Below are 21,446 nucleotides of genomic sequence, written 5' to 3'. Positions count from 1 at the left end.
TCTCAATACACGTATATGCAATATTATGATAAAGTGGCCATTCAGCCCTGGCAGATGTATGTGCTCTCCGAGTGCCCTTCTAGTTTGCAAATGTGATATATTTCCTAATGAAATGGGACAGTGTAAACTCATGGCACATTATGGAGAGGAACACAGTTTGATTTTCCAGGAAAAATGTCATTTTACCCCGAAAATTCAAGTTTCACAGGATCCTTCATCTTATCTTAACTGGCAAGCTTCAACAGCATAATGACGAGCTGTTGTGCTGTTCATGTCATACACTGAGTAATTACTGAATAATTAATTAAAATAATTTCTTGGCTCAATGTTAAATTCATATTACAAGTTGTTTTGAGACTATGTCAACAACACAAGGAAATAGTCATATCTCTTTTTTCCCCCATCCAATGAGTAGGCCTATGTTTATTTAAAAAACAGTACCTTGACATTTTGGAATGAATTCTATTCTAATTTATTTTTTTAGATGTATGTTGCTGCTTATTTATTTGCATTTCCAGGCTTCAGCTTTAGGATAAAGGCTTCTTAAAAGCTCCACAGACCTCTTTGCTGTCAATGATCAAAGCTTTAGAAGACAAATAAGGGAAAAGAAAAAAAAAAACGAGAGCAGCATTGTTGCTTTGAAGGCGTGGTTAGTGCGGCTTGTATTCTGTCAGGAAGCTGTAATGGATGAGAGCTGGCATGGGACTGTGTGTGACCTGCTACCCTATTTACACTGAGTGAGGGAGTGAGTGAAGGAGGGAGTAAGTGAGTGAGGGAGTCAGTGGGAGGGAGGGAGGGAGGGAACAAGCGAGCGAATGGAGTCGGTGAGGTACCCATCAAGTGAGTGAAGTCAGTTTACCAAATAAGTAAATGAATAAGTTAGTGAGTAAGTGACAAAGACAAATATTTACATAGACACCAATATCAAGATGTTGTCTGATTATACACACACATACACACACACATACACACACACACATACAGGGGTGGAAACAATAAAATAATAAGAAATATAGAAACAATATAGTAAGAACCAAACCAACTCCTTAGTAATTGATCAGAGCCATGAATCCTGTATCTTTATTCAGACAGACACAGGCTTGTGTAATGCGTAATTATATTTATTCAATTTATTCAACGTTAGAAAAGGATATGAAATTATAAATAATGAAATAATATGATAAGAATTATTTACATTATTTACTTTTTTGCATTGAATAACATGTACATAGGACAGGTGGGGGTGAAAGGTTTGTTTTTGGGTGAAAGGTAAAGGGTAAGGGGATTGGAAGGAAAGGGGTGAGCCTGGGAGTTGGGCCGTAGGAAGAGGGGCTTAAAAGCCAAAGTCCACAAGCCTGAACAATAGAAGCACATGAAATTCATAATTTAAACTCCAGTCCAACATCAACACAACCTGTGCACTTATTTCTACAGGGGAATCTACTTTATTCTAAAGACAGGTTTTGAGAAACAGTTTTGAGAAAATCTGAGTTCATCAACTTAACAAACGCTAGGACAATGTATTACTTGTTTTTGTTTCCTCTTTAAGACCTTTTCCAGAATAAAAACTGTGTGAGTGAGCGAGTGAATAAGAGAGTGAGTGAGTACGTGTGCATGTGTGTGTGCATGTTTGTGTGAGTGTGTGAGTGCACACATTGAACTGTATGTATGTATCTTTGCGTGTGCCACTTTGTCACCTTTCTCACTCTTACTCTTAGCCTCTCTCTCTCTCTCACCCTCTCCTTCCCTCCTCTCTCTCTGTGTCTCTCTCTCTCCCTCGACCGCTCGCTCGTTCCCCCTCCTCTCTCTCTCCTCTGCTCCAGGATTTGACAGTTATGAGATTATAATGAAACAACAGTCAGCCAGAGTCAGGCTCGGAGCACTGCTGTCACTTTCATTGTGTGCTGTGTGTTATCTGGGACTACTCGTCCCTCCTCTAACCATCACTTTCTTCCTCTCCTTTATCCCACCCGTCTGTGGATGCTCGGATGGATGGCTGTATTAATATTTCTCTTTTATTCCTCGAATTTCTCTCTCTTCTTTTTCCTCATCCTGCTTTCCATTTCTTCTATATTCCCATCTGCCTTCCTCTTTTTTTCCCCCTTCTCCTTCTTTCTCTTCACCTCATGCCACTGTATATTATTTAGTCATATGATGTTTCCTCTTTCTTTTTCTCCTCCTTTTCCCTCCGTCCACACTCAGTAATCCATTCTTCTCTGCCTAAACTCTTTCCCTTCACATGGTACTTCCCTGTATTCCTCACATAACTCTCATGGGCTGTTTCTCTTCCATGGCCTGTTCCTTTCAACCCTGCTCCTCCTTCCTTCTTTCCCCTCTCCTGGTTTCTTCTCTCCTTATTTGTGTCTGTATGAATTCACGAGTGTGTTGTGTATTTGTGTGTGTTTCTGCAGACGTGCACACGTCTGACTTGTATGTGTGTGTTTGAACAATACTTCCTTGTAGCAGAAAGATTTTCTCTGTGCATGATTTGTGCTTGCACATAGTCTTGTGTCATGTGTGTTCATAAATGTTTGTGTGTGTTTGTGTGTGTGCACTCTCAGGTGGTTCAAAGCATTGCACTTGAGAGTGTATTCATGTCTGTTCAATGAATAATATCTATGCATGCCAGAGAGTGCTGGGACTCTGCTCTTCCTTATTGTCTGCCTCTCTTGCTTTCTTGCTTCCTCACTCTTTCACATTTTCTTCCCTTGCTTCCTCTCTTTGTCTCCCATTTCCCATCCTCTCTGCTACTCTCCATCTCTTCTTTCTCTCTGTTCTCTCTGTGGTACTTTTAGTTCCAGGCTATTGATTCTCAGGATAATACCCATATTTATGGAGCATAGAGTGTGTTGCCAGGAGTTAAAGCACACACACATAAACACACATGACGCTGGCTTTAGGGTCAGCTGGTTGAGTTAAGTCATGAAAAAAAAGTAATTTTAGTTTGGCACCCCCAACAACATCAGCTCAAGGTGCCCTTGAGCAAAGCAAAGCTGCTTGAGTGTCCGGCAGAAAAGATCGTGGTCGTAGAGGCAAACTCCAAGATGTGAATGTGTGAAGCATTTTGAATGGAAAATAAATTTTCTAAGACTTCCCTTAGTCAATGAAGGTTGAGATAACAACTCTGTGGTGTGAGTCGGTCTTTATGACATGTGGGAAATCACACAATAAAATTAATGATGGCTGGATTCCACTTAGCTGCTTCAGTTTCACGGTTGTGGTGTTGTTGAGGGATCATTGATGTTTTTACATCGGCAAAGGATTATACAAAAATATAGTTTCTTGAAACTTGGTGAAAGGATGTGATATTGGCCAGGAAAGAACCCATCCAATTTTGAGCAGAATAAATTAAGTGGGTGGATCCAGGAATTACTTTTCACACTTAAAAAAAAAACATTTTTTAAAGATTTATTTACATTTTGGCGAATTTGTCAAGAAATAATGCTGAGACCTTGACTAAAAAAATCAGGCATATGTAGAGGACTGATATCGATGAGTATGTGCAATTTGGTTGAGCTTGATCGAATTTAAGGGGACTGTTGGGCCTTGGCAGATTAATGCACTTTACCGTTTCTAGTAAGTAACATGTACCTATATATGTTACTAGGTCAACCAGTCAAATCACAGCACCAGGCTGTTATACCATATCTTATAATGCTCTCTAGTAACGTGAAGCTCTGCTCAGCTCCGTGGACCCTGAATCTACATAGAAAATACATCCACAAGTGAAGTCCAGAGCAGAGGGTGTGTTATGCGAACCCTGAGAGATGGAGACATTGTGGATCGCCACCAGCCTCAGGTCATCTACCGCCTATACGGGTCAAACACCATCTCCTCACCCTCCCTCACATTTAGTAGTTGCACACATCTCTCTGTTTCACAGTTGTAAGCTGGTGGATTTTTAAATACAGTTTTCAGGTTGGATTCTTATAGTTGTCTCTACTGTTTGAGAGGTTAGAGTGGATTTATCAGAGCTTTTCACAAGCAAGGGTCTTCTATATGATTTAAAGGCTTGAATGGAAATTGATTGGATGTTGAGGAGAAATGAATGGACTTTGAGTGAAGCAGTTTTTTCTTTGTTTCTTTCTTCTCTTCGCTCTTCTTTTATTTTCTTATTTCTCTTTCTCCAGGGAAGGGAGAGGGTGGGTTGAAGAATCTGAGTCAAACACAGCGTGACTAGAGGTGTGGTTTGGGCTTGGCCCTGCTCCTGAATCGAAGTTAACTAGTAAACTTCATTTGTTGAAAGACCAACATATTTGCTAAAAGAGGCTAAACAGATCAGAATAACTGGAGAGTTAGTGATAATTCTGTGTTTATTGTGACGCAATGTCATCTGATACTTGGTATAAACAAGAATATTGATTATCCAAGCTTTAGAAAAACTTTAAAACAGGATTTAACAGGGATTTTAACATTTATTATACTGGTGTATTTTTCCTATAAGGCATTATGGGAAACTAGCAGTTTATTTGTGAGTTGTACGTATTTGCATTTAATCCTGACTGTGACCTCCTTATTTCCTCTAAGATATTTAAATTAACAGAAATAAACACAGTTCACACAAATAAAAGGGTTAAAGATGGAAATAAAGCCAGATAAATGTACATACTGCTTTACTCTATGTATGTCATGGCTAATTGCCACAGGTCAGTGCACCATGAATTAAACTCACTGATGTTAAACCGTACCAGCGAATGTACACGGGCGAGTACACTGATGCTTCCTTCATGTGTGAGGCGGCTAAAGCTTTTAGATGTGGGTCAGCTGAGAAAGGTCAAAACCCAAGAGAATAAAATGTTATGAATTATGCATTTTTTAAATCATCATTATAATATAACTCATAATACATTTACATTACAAGTACAAAGTACTAGTGTTGGGCAATAAAACAATAACAATAATTATCGTAATAAAATTTGTATTAATAAGAAATATGACAAAAGTTCAATATATATTGATATAATGTTTATGTATTAAGCACAGTGAGGTATGATGTATGTAATTGTTGTACCTCAGATTTGTAAAACGTTTAGCTGTTTATTAAGTGTTAGTCATTTAAAACCACCACTTTCAGGAGTACAAATATAAATAGTAAATATAAATAATAACTTGATAATTATTGATAATAACTGATATAAAAAATGTATATGCATATCCATATCGCACAGCCCTGACAAGTACAAGACAAGATGTAAAATGAGGCAAGAGCCTATATTACTCAGTTGTTTTACATATACACATATATGACATATATGTATACACAGACCATACACACACAAACCCACAACACTTGTTACAGCTCACTTAGCAGCCATGATGACTTATATACTGTCCACTTTACTGACCAACCACAATGTAGCAGCTTCACTATAAGAAACTTTCACCAGCCCTCTAGAATCCATTAGTCCACATCTTAAACCTGTCTGGGACCACAAGGCATCAACCACCTGTCACGAGCTAAATGATTCAGGCGGAGCAGAGAGGGCTGTGGAGTTTGACACATCCCCTCTTTCAAATCTGCTTATTTCTTAAACATAAAATAAGTTGGTTGGTTGTGGTTGTCAGCTCATTGTGTTGTGGGCATCAGTGCCCCTTGCTGCTTTGTATGAGATTGTAAAGAGTGTGGCCAGTGTTTCTGTCAAAGATCCAGTATCTGTTTAAATCTGTGTGTAAGAACATGAATCTGATGTTATGCAGTGGGTTGTAGCTCAGTGAAGACCAGAGATATGAGGCTGAGGAGCCACATTTGTCCGACAATACAGCGCCATGACACGAGTACTTACTCCAAGAAAAAGCTTGTGTTAAAGGCAAAGTGAACCTCAAAGCTTAAGTAGATGGATTCTGTTATGTTATGCAAATGGATAAAGTGAGAGAGGCAGTTACAGTGAGAAATCAGAGTGACAGTTAAACTCAGTGATAAGGATTTGTTAGATCCTCACTCGAGTGTCATTGACTGTAAATGCCAAGCTGCAGTCGAGCAGTCGTCGTCATCGGGGAGTGGCGGTTTGAGTGAGAGGACGGCTGCCGGCACACAGTGATAAATTAGGCAGCATGGGGGAATTCTGTGGCAGTGAGAACCCAGGCATGGTGGGCCATCCACCACTGGATATTTTGACAGAAGTTTTCAGGGACTTGAGAGCATAACAAATTTGTGTTGCCTGCTGAGAGATTTGCAGCAGAAATGTTCATGTTCCCCACTGAGAGGAACCTCTGGACCTGAATTCTTTCTCACACCTCCTCTCTTTGTCGCCTACAGTCGTACTCAGCAGGCTAACATGAAAAATGTGAACACTTAAAACCTTCAAATATTACTACCGAAAAATAAGGACAATTACCAAACATATGAGCTGCATAAATGGTGAATTTAAGCTCCTACCTCAGAATATTTGACATTTCCTCCACTGACATTGACAGTCCAGGCTTTAGGCTCACATACAACCTCAGTTTTTTTTCTTTACTGGCTGTCAAAGTTTCACTTATGACTCTTTGACTCGCCAGGAAGCACCAGAGCACAAAGTTCTCCACGCTGTTCCTCCGTAGCCTGACGACGTATCACTCAGTTGTATTATGCAGGCAGAGTCTGGTTTTAACTCTGACGGCGTATTCAGCCTGCATAATGGATTACAAGAAAAAAAATGTTCAAACTCTCTACCGCAGAAAGTTTCACCACAAACTACCTTTAAACTTAGGAGGAATCATAATATAATGAATGTTTGTGCTAAATGTCACACACCGGAGAAACGCTGTGCATCTTCTTTTTTAGCTTCGCCCCAGCAGAGTGCAGGATGCGTGTCACTTTGTCTGTTTCTTTAATTAGGAAGGCTGACATTCATCCATTATATTCACATGGCTGGATGAGTTTTCTGGAAGAAAAGAGGGCAACAGCAACACCAAGACAACTGCACCAAATGAGGAGGAAAAACTGCCTCTGGGAATCCAGCTAATGACACCAGGACACACCGTTCACCTTTTACTAAAAATAAAGTTTTGATTCTTTATTTCATCGTTACTGACAAAACGGGATAATAAGTCAAAAACTTCCCCTGCAGGCACATTTTATTTTTAGTATGCCATTAGCTTTACAGTCATTAGAGGAAAGAAACGAGAGGCAAAATGTATGAGAAACTAAAGTGCACCACAGACTTGAAGACATACAGCCAAAGTATATGACCTAAGAGCCAAGTCTCTTCACCTCTCAGACAGCAAAGAGCCAAGTGGTGGATGGTAAATGGAAATACGAGTACTTCAATAATAACATTTTAACGATTTGTTTGCTCTGGACTGAAGAAAGTCCAGAGGAAGTTACAGGAGGCAGTGAAAATATGGAAATATCATTCACAGTCTGGAACTTCTACTCTATGTTTAGCGATGTAGCATCAATAAATAATTTCCACATTAGCGTCACAGCATTACCATGATTATTGTAAACAAACAAAATCAGGACAGTATTTCTTCCTTTGCGCTGCATTTGAACCGTGAGACTTCAGGCTGGAGTTGATTAGTCGGTTTAATTTTGTCAGAAGTTTGTGTTCAAGTCTGTAAATCTGGAAGGATGTGGCTTTTTAGGTACAACATGGCTTTAATACCTCTGCCAAGGAGGTTATGTTTTCATCTGTTTGTTTGTTCACAGGATTATGCAAATATTACAGCGCAGACCCATTACATTTTGTTGTGCATCTAGATGATAATCTGTTTAGGGAACTGATTTCTATAAGTGTGTGCGACCTGGTGCAGCTTGATTGAATTAAAGGGGACTGTTGGGCCTCGGCAAATTCCACGTGTGTGAATACGAGGTGTAGAAAGTCATATTTTAAGGTTTCCCCCTTTGTCGTAACACCCCCAAAAGTGGCTGAGATACAGCTGTCTTTCAATGCTAGGGTTGCACAACTTTTGGTATCCCTCAGTTTACTGTGTCCTGGTCACTTGATAAGTGGATCATACTGGCAATCCCATAAAATATCGTGTGACAGTGTTAGGTCTGTGAGCTCATCATCAAAAACTGGTAAATGAATGCAATAAAATGTGATTTGGGTTTATCACAGTTTGCTGCAGAAAGTTACATGAAGGCTTAACAACCTCCACATCCCCAGGTTTTTTGGGGATAAGGTCTGACTGTTGGTTGGTACCTTTATGATCAGGTTTTTTTTCTTTCCAATTGGATCTGTTTTGAATTGGGACCATTTGACCCTTATTTACCTTGAATGTGGCCCGATGAGCAGATATCAACCTTAACTGAACAGTAGTATTACTGATGTTTTTCTACACATGTTCTTCGTCATTTTGCATTGGTGCGGAATTTGATCTCAATACTGTCACATGATTCAAATGATTCATTCCCCAATTTCTTATACAGCTTTACCATTCTGAGCATTTTCCCCTAAATTTTCATCTTTCATAACTGTGAATGTTAACCATTTAATTCTGGATTTTGTTCTGTATTTTTGCACGCTGTGTGTGTGTGTGTGTGTGTGTGTGTGTGTGTGTGTGTGTGTGTGTGTGTGTGTGTGTGTGTGTGACTGATTAGCATACACAAGTAAACATCACAGGAGTCCTTTTGGCTGCTCATATACCATCCGCACTGAGCAGACCATTACTGCTGCACCATTACCGCCCCACAGGAGCAATTGTTTGGAAAATTTAAATTTGGGATCTTTTCAGGCAACAGAACGTCCTCACAGCGATAGAGGTGATGAAAGCTGCTGCAGCCACACCCAGCCTCAGGTGCTGGAGCCGTACACAAGATAGAATACTCAACCCTGTCATGTTATGCCCCCCGAAATCCCAAATTATAAAACCCCAAAACAACAATGTCTCATAGCAGATAAGGTGAAAACATGTTTGCAGTGCCAATAGACAAAAATGAGCTTCTTTTTGCACGGAAAATAAACCCAAGTTTTCCACAGAAACTTATTGGTTGCACATTTAATAGACAAGCTGCAGCAGTAGTAGCAGTGCAAACAGGAGACAGATGCAGGATGGAGGATGGTCACTGCAACAAACAGCTGCCAACTGATGCCATGATGTCAGAGAAGTCTGAGAGTGGATTGGTGTTACTCTGTGGATTTGCCCACAAGTACAATAGACATGAGGGTGTGTGTGAGTGTGATATGGACTCAGGGCTTTTTGTGGCCAGTATTTGTGGAAGTTAAGTGTATCTGGTTTAATGTAAAGGATTAGTGCTTCTGTTGTAAAAGGATGGTTTAAAGCATTATGTTGGTGAGGCTGCCACTGTGTGTGTGTGTGTGTGTGTGTGTGTGTGTGTGTGTGTGTGTGTGTGTGTGTGTGTGTGTGTGTGTGTGTGTGTGTGTGTGTGTGTGTGTGTTTGTTGCCTTATTTGTCTTGTCTGTTCTACTTTGCACTGAGTAAAGCGAGTGCCCAGACCTCAGGGCAGAAAGGCTTTAAAAAACAAACAGAGCAGCAGAAATCAGCTGTCAAGCCAGTGCCCAACCTCTGTGTGTGTGTGTGTGTGTGTGTGTGTGTGTGTGTGTGTGTGTGTGTGTGTGTGTGTGTGTGTGTGTGTGTGTGTGTGTGCGTGCATGCATGTTTTGTAATGATGCGTACACAATTTTGTTAACGTTTCCCCATTTATTTGTCCTTACTTGTATGTAAGTTTCACTTGGGCAGTTCCTGCAGTTACTCTAGTGTTTCGGATCGTTTGTGTTTTTTCTGTTATCAATGCTAAATCGCTACTGTTGAAATAGTAGAAACACTTTTTTCACTAAAAAACACAAAATGAGGGTCAAGGATAAGAATGGCCTTTTATAGCTGAGAAATTGAAGTTGAAATGTAACATTTTAAATGTGAACCGTTTAAAGTATACTTACCTTAAATATACAAATATAAATATGTGCAAAACTCTTAACAAATGTACATAACAAAACCACACAATTGTGCTGCCGGAGCCATGTAGTGTGTGTGTTGCCATGCACCGGACTTAAGTGTAATGTTAACTAGACATGTTTGGTGATTTTTGATGTTGCTTGTAAGCAGGGAAACTATGTCAGTACGTAGCTCAGGCACCACAATGAGGCGCTGGAATCTGTGTTGTGATTTGGTGCAGTAGGTGCTGGCCGTGGAGGAGCCGTTGCCAATTTGGTACCCAACCCTATTACTCTCTCGCTGGAGCTTCCAGTCTTTATGTTCTTTTTTCCACTTCTTTATCAACTTGTTTGTATTTGAAAAAGGTCGTTGTTTGCTCAGATGCTACTGTACTTGTTTTATTTTGCGACCAGAGGGCAACTTGTGCTGCTGAAAACACAAATCTCCTCACATGTGAACATTCACATATTTTATAAGGGCTTTAGGAGGACACTGAATGTGGAGTGGAGGCAGGAAAGGGCCAGACAAAGGGATGTGACAGCACAGTGTGAAATGGGATTTAAACCCATGTGATTGTGCATGGACTGTGAACTAATGGGCTGAAGGCACCATGACAGAGGGTAGTGTAATTCAGAGCAGCAGCCTACGGCTTTTGTTCAGTGTAAATCCAATTTTACTGTTTTTGGTGTCTGCATGCTGGTTGTAATGTGTCTCCCCTTTTGAGCTTTAAAAAAAAAACGTAATCCCAACTCCTTTTAGTCGCCAGCATGCATACAGTAAGACTCTTTAACCATGGCAGTGTGAATGGTATGTGTGAATGACTGAACTGTGTAGGGATTTGAACCACTGACTCCAGCTACGACCTTTACAAACTGACCAACAAATAGCCAGATTAAATGGACATCTGTGGAGAATACATGCACCGTGAATGGTAAGCCTAGTGCAGTGCCTGCTCTAAACCTGGCTGTTTGGAATGGGCTGTTTGTTTGGAGGCAGCTTTTCTTTCTGAAACTGTAAAAGTGACCTGCAGTTATTGAGCCACAGCAAAGCAAAGACCGGCTTTGGTTTGTTGAAGTTAGACCCAGTACACAAAACCCAAACTGGAGAATCAGTTGTCGTCGCTGTTGTTGATCACTTTCGTTGTGATCAACACTGGCACTTACTCTGATGAGTCCCAGTGCTGGTCGTCTGTTTATTAAAGCTCATTATTGAACGTATCACGTGTCCAAATCACACAAAATCTGAAACCCGAAAAAGAAAACTTGTCCGTAGATGAGGTTTTGTCCTTATTTTCTATAAAATTTGAAACCGTTATGCTAAGAAAAGACCCTAACCCTAACCCTACACTTCCTCTGGACCCTTAAAAACAGAAATGCGAAGTGGATGTGATCTACTTGGACATTCAGACATTCAGACGTTTCCTACAACAGTAACCGCGGGAGGAGTTTGAATCAATAATAATGCATCGTTCGAACAGCTTTTGCTTTTCCAGTAAGATGCTCCTCTGAGGCCATGAAGGTCTGACGAATAAACACAAATCTGTGATTCTTCTGAAACACGTTTTACAGATTACGTCACACATTGTGAGCAGCTCCTTTTTCCTTTCCCACTTCTGAAACAATATAATAGAAAATCAAGTGTTTATTTTTGTCAAGAGGTTTTGAGTGCACTTGATTTAGTCATTTTACAATGTGAACACTTAAATCACCTCTGTGTATCAGCAGCCATTTGTGCTGCTGATGTCCCACTTGGAGCTTCTTGGCTGTTATTATCCTAACTCTGAAACCATACAAATGTAGTAATCTTAAAATTAAACCATGTTTGAACTCTGAGGGATTCTTGGACAAAATAATGAAGCCTGTTTGGCTGCAGTAGGGTTTTTTGAAACAAACATTTCCTTCACAAATCAGTGTCTTCAAACCTGTGACTTCCTTGCTTCCTTCCTTGAAGGAAATTGCCGGGGCCCCCTCCTTGTGACCTGTCCCCCTGCCCTGCATCGCAGCTTTTAAAAATGTTTCTGGGTCTGTTTTCAGCTCCAGCTGTGGGCTCCTATTATACACTACTTTGCAGACTATTTCCGTCCGGATTTCCAGGAAGCGAGCTCTGGATGCTCTGACATTCAAGAAGCTTTGAGTGTGCTATTAGTCAGGCTACCTGGCGGAGAGAGATAGCACTGAACTCCCTCAACCCTTTGAAACGCCTGGGACCGTGTACCCACAAAGAGTCTTAGAGCTGCACCGCTGATCGGAGGACAGCCTCTCTCATGGCATATTGATGTTCACGCATCCGTGGGACCGCGCTGATGATTCCAGATCAGTGTGGTTATTCTTGGAAGCTTTAGGCGTGCTAGCTCCGAGCTCCCCCCCCCCCCCTTCTTTGAAGTGCGGACACACGAAGGGGAAAACGTTGGCGCGGCGCCCACAGGAGCTGTGGAAGTGTCTTTGAGTTGTTATTTACGAAACGCTTTGTTTTCCCGTGGTGCTAAAGACGCCAAAATAACCTTCCATTTGTGGGTTTTTGAGTTTGGAGGTTATTAATGTTTCATTGTTTGCATGCATGCTGAAATGGAGTTGCAAGGAGAGAGGGCGATGCATTAGTTATTACTTCCTGGCTTATTGGAAAGTTATGGACAAGCTCACCTTTACTCACCTCTAATTCATAATTCACAATTTCTCCATGGTTCTTATATCCCACTGAGATAGATTTGATGCCTTTGGGTGGTCTCCTTCCAAACATCAGTATTATATAGATATGACACAGTATTGCATAGACAAACTCAATAACACCTCAGAGTCCCATAAGTGATGGAAGGGACTTAGAGAATAGTAGGTGAAGTTTAAATAGTGGATTCTGTCTGTTTGAGGAGCATCATTATTGTTAGTCCCTTTCATAGAACTTTATCATACTTGTGAAATGTTTATGAAATGCTCTTTACTCAGATTAGACTTCAAACACAGATCAATTGGTGCCTGTAATTTATAATGGTATAAATTAAATCAAATGTTATAATTTGAGATTATCTACATCCATCTGTTCCATGTTATATCTACTAAAAACTCTCTGTTTGTACAGCATGTCTGAATGTGGAACGCATATCTCTAGAACCATTCATTTTTATTGGCTTCACACATGTGAAGGGCCCAAGAAAGTGTTGTGTCGTATTTGGTGCAATTTGGTCACGTGATAAGTTACATATTGATAAAATTTGATGACCAGCACTCTGCAGCAGCGGCGGCTGGGGCTTGATCACAACAACAGCACATTCATGACAATGGCAACGACAACTGATTCGCCAACTCAGGGTTCTGCGTACTGAGTCTATATTTGGAGATGTGAACAGCTCTTTGTGCAGCAGCAGTGGTCTTTACCGCAGGTCACTTTTACAGTTTCAGAAAGAAAGCTGCAACCAGCCTCACCACAGGCTGAGCAAGGTGTACACGTCATATCAGATAATTACTGTGTGGGAATTATCTTTTGTGTTCGTTCAAATTATTAACTGAGGGCCACACTTCTATGATGATTTCATTTTTGAAGGCTAACAATGTGGAAGAAGCAGTTTTCTGATCAATTAGTTTAGCAGTGTTACTTGTGTCTCCTGGCATTTTGTTAGAAATTGTAATTCCCCTGGTGGTAGACAAACAGATGGATGTTTCTAGAAACAGAGGGAAAGCTGACTCTAAAAATACAGTAGAGGATACATTTCAAAATGATATTTTCACTTTTATGTGTATTAAGGCAAAGCACAACACTTGTTTAAATTGTTCATTAAAGTAAAAGCTGTGTTAAAGTCAGAAATCCCTGCAAACTTGTTGTTGCATTAATGTACTTTTTATCACCCTTTCCCTATTGAACTCTTGAAGATATACAAAAATAAAACAATGTGCTTTTGAACTCAGCAGGGAACATTATAATTAGGAATCTTGTTGGTGGCAGATATTTTTCCGAGATTCCTCTACTGTATTAACAATCCCCAGTTGGCTAACTTGTGACGGAAATGGTCAAAAATTGACTTTATTTTTTTTTTCTGCTGAAGTGTTATGACTTTTATAATTTCAGCAGAGTGCAATTAGCATGTCGGGGAATGTACGTGTGTAAATTGTGTAGCCAACTCCAGAGAAGAGGGAGGATTTGTTATTGACCGTGTGACACTAAGTGGACAGAGCTTGGTTTTAATTCCTTAAAAGGCCGTTTACCCTGAATTGTTGTATTTCCCTTTTATCTCAAGCCTCTAAATGGCTTCTTATGTGGCTGGATAAGTGAAAACTACCCTGAATCAGTTTGGCCTAATTAGCTGAGCTTTACCCATGTGGAGAAATAAAGATTTTACTGTGCATGTGTGTCAGGTTTACAGTCAGAAATAAATGGCTGCTTGGGGTAAGAATTCCTCTGAAGGCTGATAAAATCGCAATCAAGTTAAAAACTGTCAGAGCAAACAGACGCTCATACTTGTGACGTTGTGATTACTTGTTAGTACCAGTTGTGGGCTCTTACGTGGTTTGTTGAGTTTTGAAATCCTTTTGTCTGTCCCCTGTGGGCCACTGAAGGGTGATTTTGTCTGGCGAAGGAAACAATATAGTGTTTTTTTATTTCCTTATCAGTCAAACACATATTCTGCAGAGGGCTAGCATGGCACCACATGCAAAAAACAGTGTAGACAAAAGCAATTAAACAACTTTGGTGCAGATGGAATGGTTTGAGGCGAAGAGCACTTTCTAGCAATGGAATTAACATGGAACAAGTGGTTTATCTTCTCTTTAAAGTAAAATTGTAAAAAATGATTGAATAAATTAAATTAAATGAACTAAATGACACTCAGGATTCTGTGAGAAACAAAGGAAATGTTCAAAAACACCCTATCTTTCATTGTGAAAGGAAGTGAAAAAGAATCCTGGATCTACCCCCTAATCCAGACACCAGAATTATAATGTTCTTTTGGGGGTTATGACTCATCCCTCCACAAAATTTCATGGAAATCAGTTGATTGTGTCATCCAAAGAAAACTCGTGCTGAAACAACAAATGTGTGTGTTTTTCTATCGCTATTTTTGTAAAAATCATTTGAGATTTTTGGTGAATTTGTCACACAAAAAAACGTTCGAAAGTGAAAACTGAAATGTTGCCATCTCTACAGGAAGCACACCCATGAACATTATTTAACTTCACCGGTTTTGTAAATGAGATGTGACATGTTAGTCAATGAGCAGTACGGACGCTAAAGGCGAGCGGTGTTCCACTGCTTCCAGTCTTTATATGTTAAACCAATACAACATACAGGGAAGAGGAGGATGTCAATCGTTCCATCTAAGTCTTGACAAGAAAGTGAATAAGGGCATTTTCCTGAATTGACTGTTGACTGTTCAATGTGATAATGAGGTGTAGGTTAAGGGTTGAGGTTGTGATGGTTAAGAGGTCGGGGAATGCTTTATGTCAAAGATGGCCCTTACACGTGCAAATCTTGTGTGCGCGCGTGGAATTATAATGTAAATGTGTGTATGTGTGTGTGTGTGTGTAATGGGTTCCTACTCCAGCAGATTATCCCGGGTCTTTTCATAGATCCCCGTCTCATTTCAATGACAATGGTAGATCAGCTGCAATTAGTGCTGAGTCTTAGCAACGTGATCCAGACGCTTGATAAAAAAAGCTGGCTTTTAACCCATCTATCTATCTATCTATCCATCTATCCGTCTATCTATCTATCTATCTATCTATCTATCTATCTATCTATCTATCTATCTATCTATCTATCTATCTATATTTTCTTTTCTTTTCTTTTCTTTTCTTTTATTCACATGATTCCATTTAAACATGATGATTTTGTAGTGAGTTTTCTTCCTCTGTCCCTTCATAATGCTTCTCCTCCCTCTGGCTGTTCATTTATGAGGGTTCTGGATTTTAGCAAGTGTGTGTGTGTGTGTGTGTGTGTGTGTGTGTGTGTGTGTGTGTGTGTGTGTGTGTGTGTGTGTGTGTGTGTGTGTGTGTGTGTGTGTGTGTGTTGGAGGTCAGTGGGGAGTGAGGCTCCTCATAATCCGGTAATCAAACCAGCTGCCACCCGACCCAACCCCCATCCCTCCATACCTCTCTCTTCCTCTTTTCTCCACCTCTCTCTCTATATATCTCCCTCTCTACATGTCTGTCTACATCCATCTCTTGTTCATATTCTCACACTATTACTTGGCTCCTTTTTCATCCTGTCCTTCACTGGGTCTCAGTGAAGGACATGTTTTGATTCATTAAAATTTATTTTAATCTCTGTAAAAATACCTTACAATTAAAAAATCTATTTAGTAAATGACCAAAAAATTACCTAATTAATAGATGCTACAAACAAAAATCAATCAATCACTGTTAATCCCTTGTTTATGAGTCACCATTTGTTTCTGTCCATCCCTTATTCCTTATTGCCTTGTTCTTTCTTATTATTTTCTTCTTCTTCTCCATCGTCTCCTTTGCTTCTGTAGTTTTTCATAAACCACCTTGGATCCCCTTCACCCTCCACCTCCCTCTCGGTCTCCCTGTTCTTCCACGCGTCAACACTCTCTGTCTCTCTCACCCCTCACCCTCCATCCATCCACACACTGCCCACCTCCTTTCTTTCTTTTACTTTAGTTCTCTTGTGCAGGTTGTTTCCCCCCCCCCCTACACTTGCACTGCTCTCTTTGCATCCAGACCACTCATGTATTGTATTCTTTTTCTTTCTCTCTGCCTATAATCTTTCACCCTGTTACACCTCCACAATGCCTCAGTGCCTCTGAGGAAAATTGCCTCCCCATGCCGGTGTGGTCATGTGCATTTGTATTCTTTTATATCTTATTAGTGTGCTTGTCACACCACATTGCTCTACAATATACAACAGAGCGCGGTGCCGTGCCGTGGCCGTCGCTGAAGCAGACGTTCATGTCCTGTTTGTGAGGGTCGTGACCTGCTGCGACGGGTTTCAGAGAAAGAGAGCGTTGGGTTGAATTTATAATCAGGCCTGAATGTGAGGAAAACTGGGTGAGATGAGGATGATGTTTTCTACATGAGAGCACCTCTGCAGTACCCATCTCATTCCTCACTCTTTTTCTTTTTCAGTCACAGTCATAAGACTCGAAACTGGCTCACAACATTTTTTGATTTCCAAGGTTACGTTTTCTAATTTTTGTCTTTGTGTAAAACTCTGGCGAGTGTACACAGGTTTTTAAACATGGGTAAACCTGCTGAAATAAGTCGATTGAATCCCTCCACATAAGAGCAGTTGGCCTTTCAGTTGTTTCCGCAGTGCTTTGTGTTCATCTTCATCTACCCGTCGTGTCATGTTTCTATCACTGCCGATTAGAGCTGGAGGCGATAAAAAAAACAATAAAATCGATAAATACCAATTGAATCCATTCCCATTGCAGACAGAGGCCAGATGTTAGTGGTGGTAGTGATTGTTTGACCACTGGAAAAGGGTCTTAACACACAATCAAAGAAATGGCAACTTCTTTGCTCGAAATGGTGAGTCTTAAAATACATGTTGTTGCTGTCTTACAACCCCTTGCAAAGCATAATTGTCTGCCATGAGGGTCCAGTGGAGAATTTGCTGTTTACATATAATGACCAAACTCACTACGCTCTGGGAGACATTACCTTCCTGTAGTTGTTGAGATACATTGGACTGCACCAAAGTGGTGCATCGACCTTCCCTATAGAGCCAGGCTGTGGGTGTGACGCCAACTGTTTCATACAGCACAGCACAGTTTGGGTGAAGGTTTAACACTGAGTTGTGAGGTGGTATACAAAAAATGACTAAAACCCATTTTATATATTTTGTGGACTAATATATACCAAAATTGATCCTGTTTGCTGCATAATGTGAATAAAACTTTGATTCATACCTCCTCCGTGAACATGATTTGTGCCTGAGTCCCGTCAGGTAGGTAGAAGAGCTCCCATGATCCCACGCTGCTTCACAACATCAGCAAACTAGGTCTTTTGTTATCGTTTTGACATAGACCCCGAGCGGCAGAAGTTACATATTGTACGTTTAATTCACAGCAGATAAATTCTACCATAATTTACATTTAATCATATTTCAGTCAGACAACTCGCGCTCAAACGTCTATTGCAGCAGTAGAACATGTTCGTGTTTGACGTCTAGGCTCCGACTTAATCACTCCCCCCGATATGATTACATAGATACGATGGGAGTAATAAGCAAATACTTGTAACCCCCCCGTGGGAGCCTACAGGTGGATGCTGGGGTGGTGGAGGCGCTGAAGCAACTGGTAGTAATACTGCAGCAACGGGGCGAGCAAAGGGAGTGATGGGACATTTTCTCTGCCTAAATAGACCACCTGATAAGGTGGGTGTGTATTGTGAGGTATGTCATGTGGTGTATGTCACATGATTGGAGCAGCGCAGCTCCAGTTGGCTGCCTGAACTAGCTCGCAGGCATCGCACCATTTATGTGATATACATTTAAGTAAGTCATTGAATTTTAGTTTTACTTTTGACAACTCTATATACACATTTGAAAGGAAACAGGTTGTTTTGCGTGTATGTGTGCGTGTTGTGTGTAGGTGTGAATGTATGTAATGTGTGATAACATGAGTGAGATAGCGTCTCATGTTTGCTGCCTGAGCTGCACATCTCATGGCCCTGATGTGACTTCCTCACCTTTTCTCTTTCTCTTTGCAATCCTTCCTCTGTGGGTAATATTCATTTATCTCTGTCTCTTTAACCTCCTTCTCTCTGCTTTTTCATCCTTTCCCGGCCCTGACCTCCTCTCCCCCGTGCTTCCCCTCTTCATCGATCTCTGTATTCTTACTCCTTCACCTCGCCTATATGTCGCCTTCTTTCATCTTCCCACCCTCTCTGTCCTTTGCTTCCTTTATCTCCTACTCCTTCGTCATCTAACCCTCTATCCTTTCATCTACTTAACCACTTTCCCTCTGCTGTCTTCTTCAGATGGCGCCAACAGCATTTCAGCCCAGTGCGTGCTCCGTGTTCTCATCATCACTGAGGACATGCTGGGAAGCAGTGTCACCGTGCGCCTCCAGAACATGTCGCAGGAGCATTTCCTCTCACCGCTGCTGACTAACTTCCTGGAGGGCGTGTCGGCGGTGCTCTCAGTGCCGGTCGAGGACGTTTTCATCTTCAACATCCAGCCGGACCGGGATGCGGCGCCGGGTGGGATCCTGAACGTCAGCTTCTCTGCTGCGTTGCCTGGCGGACACTTTTTCCCTTCTGACGCCCTGGAGGAACAGCTGTACCTGAACAGGCTGCGGCTGACGTCACTCACACAGATGGAGGTTAGTCCACGTGCACAATCATAAATGCACACAAAGCACAATTTGAAATGCTTGTGCAAAAACATTGTTTACACAGTAGGCAAATTTTAACTTACACGCAAGTCTAACATTTTCAGGCCCAATCTTCAATTTTTATAATGACACACTATGATTTATATTGACAAGCCTAACAGAAGAGTTTTGAGAAATATAATGATTTTAAAATGAAGGGCTTATTTTACCACATGCTTCACAACCATTACTGATTGCAGATGCTGTTATTATCCAGTTTTAGCTCTTGTGTTTTAATAAATTATTCTGGGAGTTAGTCTTTCATTTTTGGAATAAGGGTTTCTTCTTTTTCTTGTTCTTCTTGTTCTTCTTGTTCTTCTTGTTCTTCTTGTTCTTCTTCTTGTTCTTCTTCTTCTTCAGTGGTTTGCCAGCTGTGCCAGTAATGTGTGAAAAGTACTGCATGTACAGTCTATTTATAGACACATGACCAAAGTTTAGACATTTTTTCAAGTCAACATTGTGTGGTCATGTGCCCACACTGTCACGCACACGGATTCTGCAGCTGCAAATCTGGGTGACGTGTGATAATACAGGCCAAGCAAAAGTAAATGCAAACATATGCATCTCAAGACAATTACCTGAGCATATTGCATGTGAACTGATAATAATGTAATACAGATGTAATGGCAGCCATATGGCTTTATGGAACAGTGCACTGATATGATAATGAGAACTATATGTTCTCGTGCATGGAATCACACACACCTGAACACAGCATAATGTTTTCCACAGCTCTGTGATACCCAGTGTAAGGCTGAGTGTATGTGAACTTCTATCAACAGCCACATGATCTATAACTTCTTTACCCTTTTCTTAAAAGTCACTGATTTTACAAAGCAGATTAGGAGCAGAGAAAATAATATGTCTGGATGCAGTAGAGCTGAGCGGTTTTCAGGAAGTGAAAATCCTGTTTCTGATAGAGATTTAGAGTTCTATCAGCCATAGAATTGTAACCATCCAAGGTAGATTTACCTCAAGCTACGAGATTGTGACACAATGTTAAATGCTGCACGTCTGCGTTTTATGAGAAACATGTTTTATTTGCGATGTCAAGGAGAAATAAGATTTCTTTTTTTATTTATGTATGTCTTGGTCCAGATTGTAATATTTCCACAACTGCTATAAAATTATATATATTTCAAATATAGAAGCAATTTCTTCTGCAGAAGTAGAACTTTTACATTCAATATTTATGTAATTATTTCTGATATTACTTACATACTTTTGTTTATCAGATTTGTTTTTTTTGTTGTCAATTTTGTTTCAGTTTACAGAACAAACATGTATTATTTCCTAACTGGCCCCCAGGCATAGAAAAAAGAGCAAACATAACTTTTGGTTGTCAAACACGTGGTTCCACACCTACAGCAAATCAAAATGTCTGCTGTTAAAAGTGTGTATTGCAAGTTTCGCTGTTTGGAATGTCCTAAGGAAACTGAACAGTGACTAGTTCTGTATATGATCTGAATCTAGATGAATTGGTATTGTTCTTCACAGTGACCCATTTCTTTCCACGCCAGGTTCTCCCGTTTGACGACAATGTGTGTCTGCGCGAGCCGTGTCAGAACTACATGAAGTGCATCTCCGTGCTGCGCTTCAACAGCTCGGCCCCGTTCATCTCCTCGCCCTCCATCTTGTTCCGGCCCATCCACCCCATCGCGGGCCTACGCTGCCGCTGCCCGGTGGGCTTCACGGGTGATTACTGCGAGACGGAGATCAACCTGTGTTACTCCAACCCCTGCCTGAACGGAGGGGTGTGTGCCCGCAGAGAGGGAGGCTACACCTGTATCTGCCGTGAAGACTACTCTGGTGAGTGCGGGGATTGGAGTGCGTGCTCTGGTGGGGGGGGTGTTTATGTGTATGTGTGTTAAGCTCTTACAAATTAAGCCGATTTTATTGGCTCTGTGTTGGTCGACATGAGGGCTTACTCACAGGTGGGTTTATGTGCTAGTGATGGTGGTGTACACATGTTGATTATACATTGAAGTAATACTATGTACACTGATTCATCCATCTCTTACTAAGCGGTGATTCGTCTGCATTTTTCCATGTTTCTAACAGACAATTAAATATACTGGAAATATCGCAAACTATTTACTATTCAATAACAACGTGTAAACATACTTAGATTGATAGTAATCACTCACGTCTATCTGGTATTGATGTTTCACTTAGTTTAGCATACATTCATACCCATTTGTCTTGCAGGAGCTTTCCACATGTGACTGGTTTAAGTTGTTGACCTTTCCATTGCGCTTGGTTCAATGAGCATTAATTAAAAGTCAAATCAGGACGTGAGAGCTCG

The 21,446-nt window shown here is 40.8% G+C and overlaps 1 protein-coding gene across 1 annotated transcript in view; it reads left to right on the top strand.

Annotated features, from left to right (window-relative positions):
- celsr3 (cadherin, EGF LAG seven-pass G-type receptor 3) overlaps positions 1 to 21,446 on the top strand; it is a 101,282-nt gene that overhangs the window by 6,996 nt on the left and 72,840 nt on the right. The window contains exons 2-3 of the mRNA XM_035159499.2: positions 18,747 to 19,090; positions 20,662 to 20,950. Coding sequence (XP_035015390.2) covers positions 18,747 to 19,090; positions 20,662 to 20,950 — 633 coding nt within the window. The remainder of the gene's footprint in view (positions 1 to 18,746; positions 19,091 to 20,661; positions 20,951 to 21,446) is intronic.

This window comes from Hippoglossus stenolepis, chromosome 6 (genome assembly GCF_022539355.2).
Source record: "Hippoglossus stenolepis isolate QCI-W04-F060 chromosome 6, HSTE1.2, whole genome shotgun sequence".
Taxonomy (NCBI): Eukaryota; Metazoa; Chordata; class Actinopteri; order Pleuronectiformes; family Pleuronectidae; genus Hippoglossus; species Hippoglossus stenolepis.
This window is presented reverse-complemented; position numbering and strand designations above follow the sequence as displayed.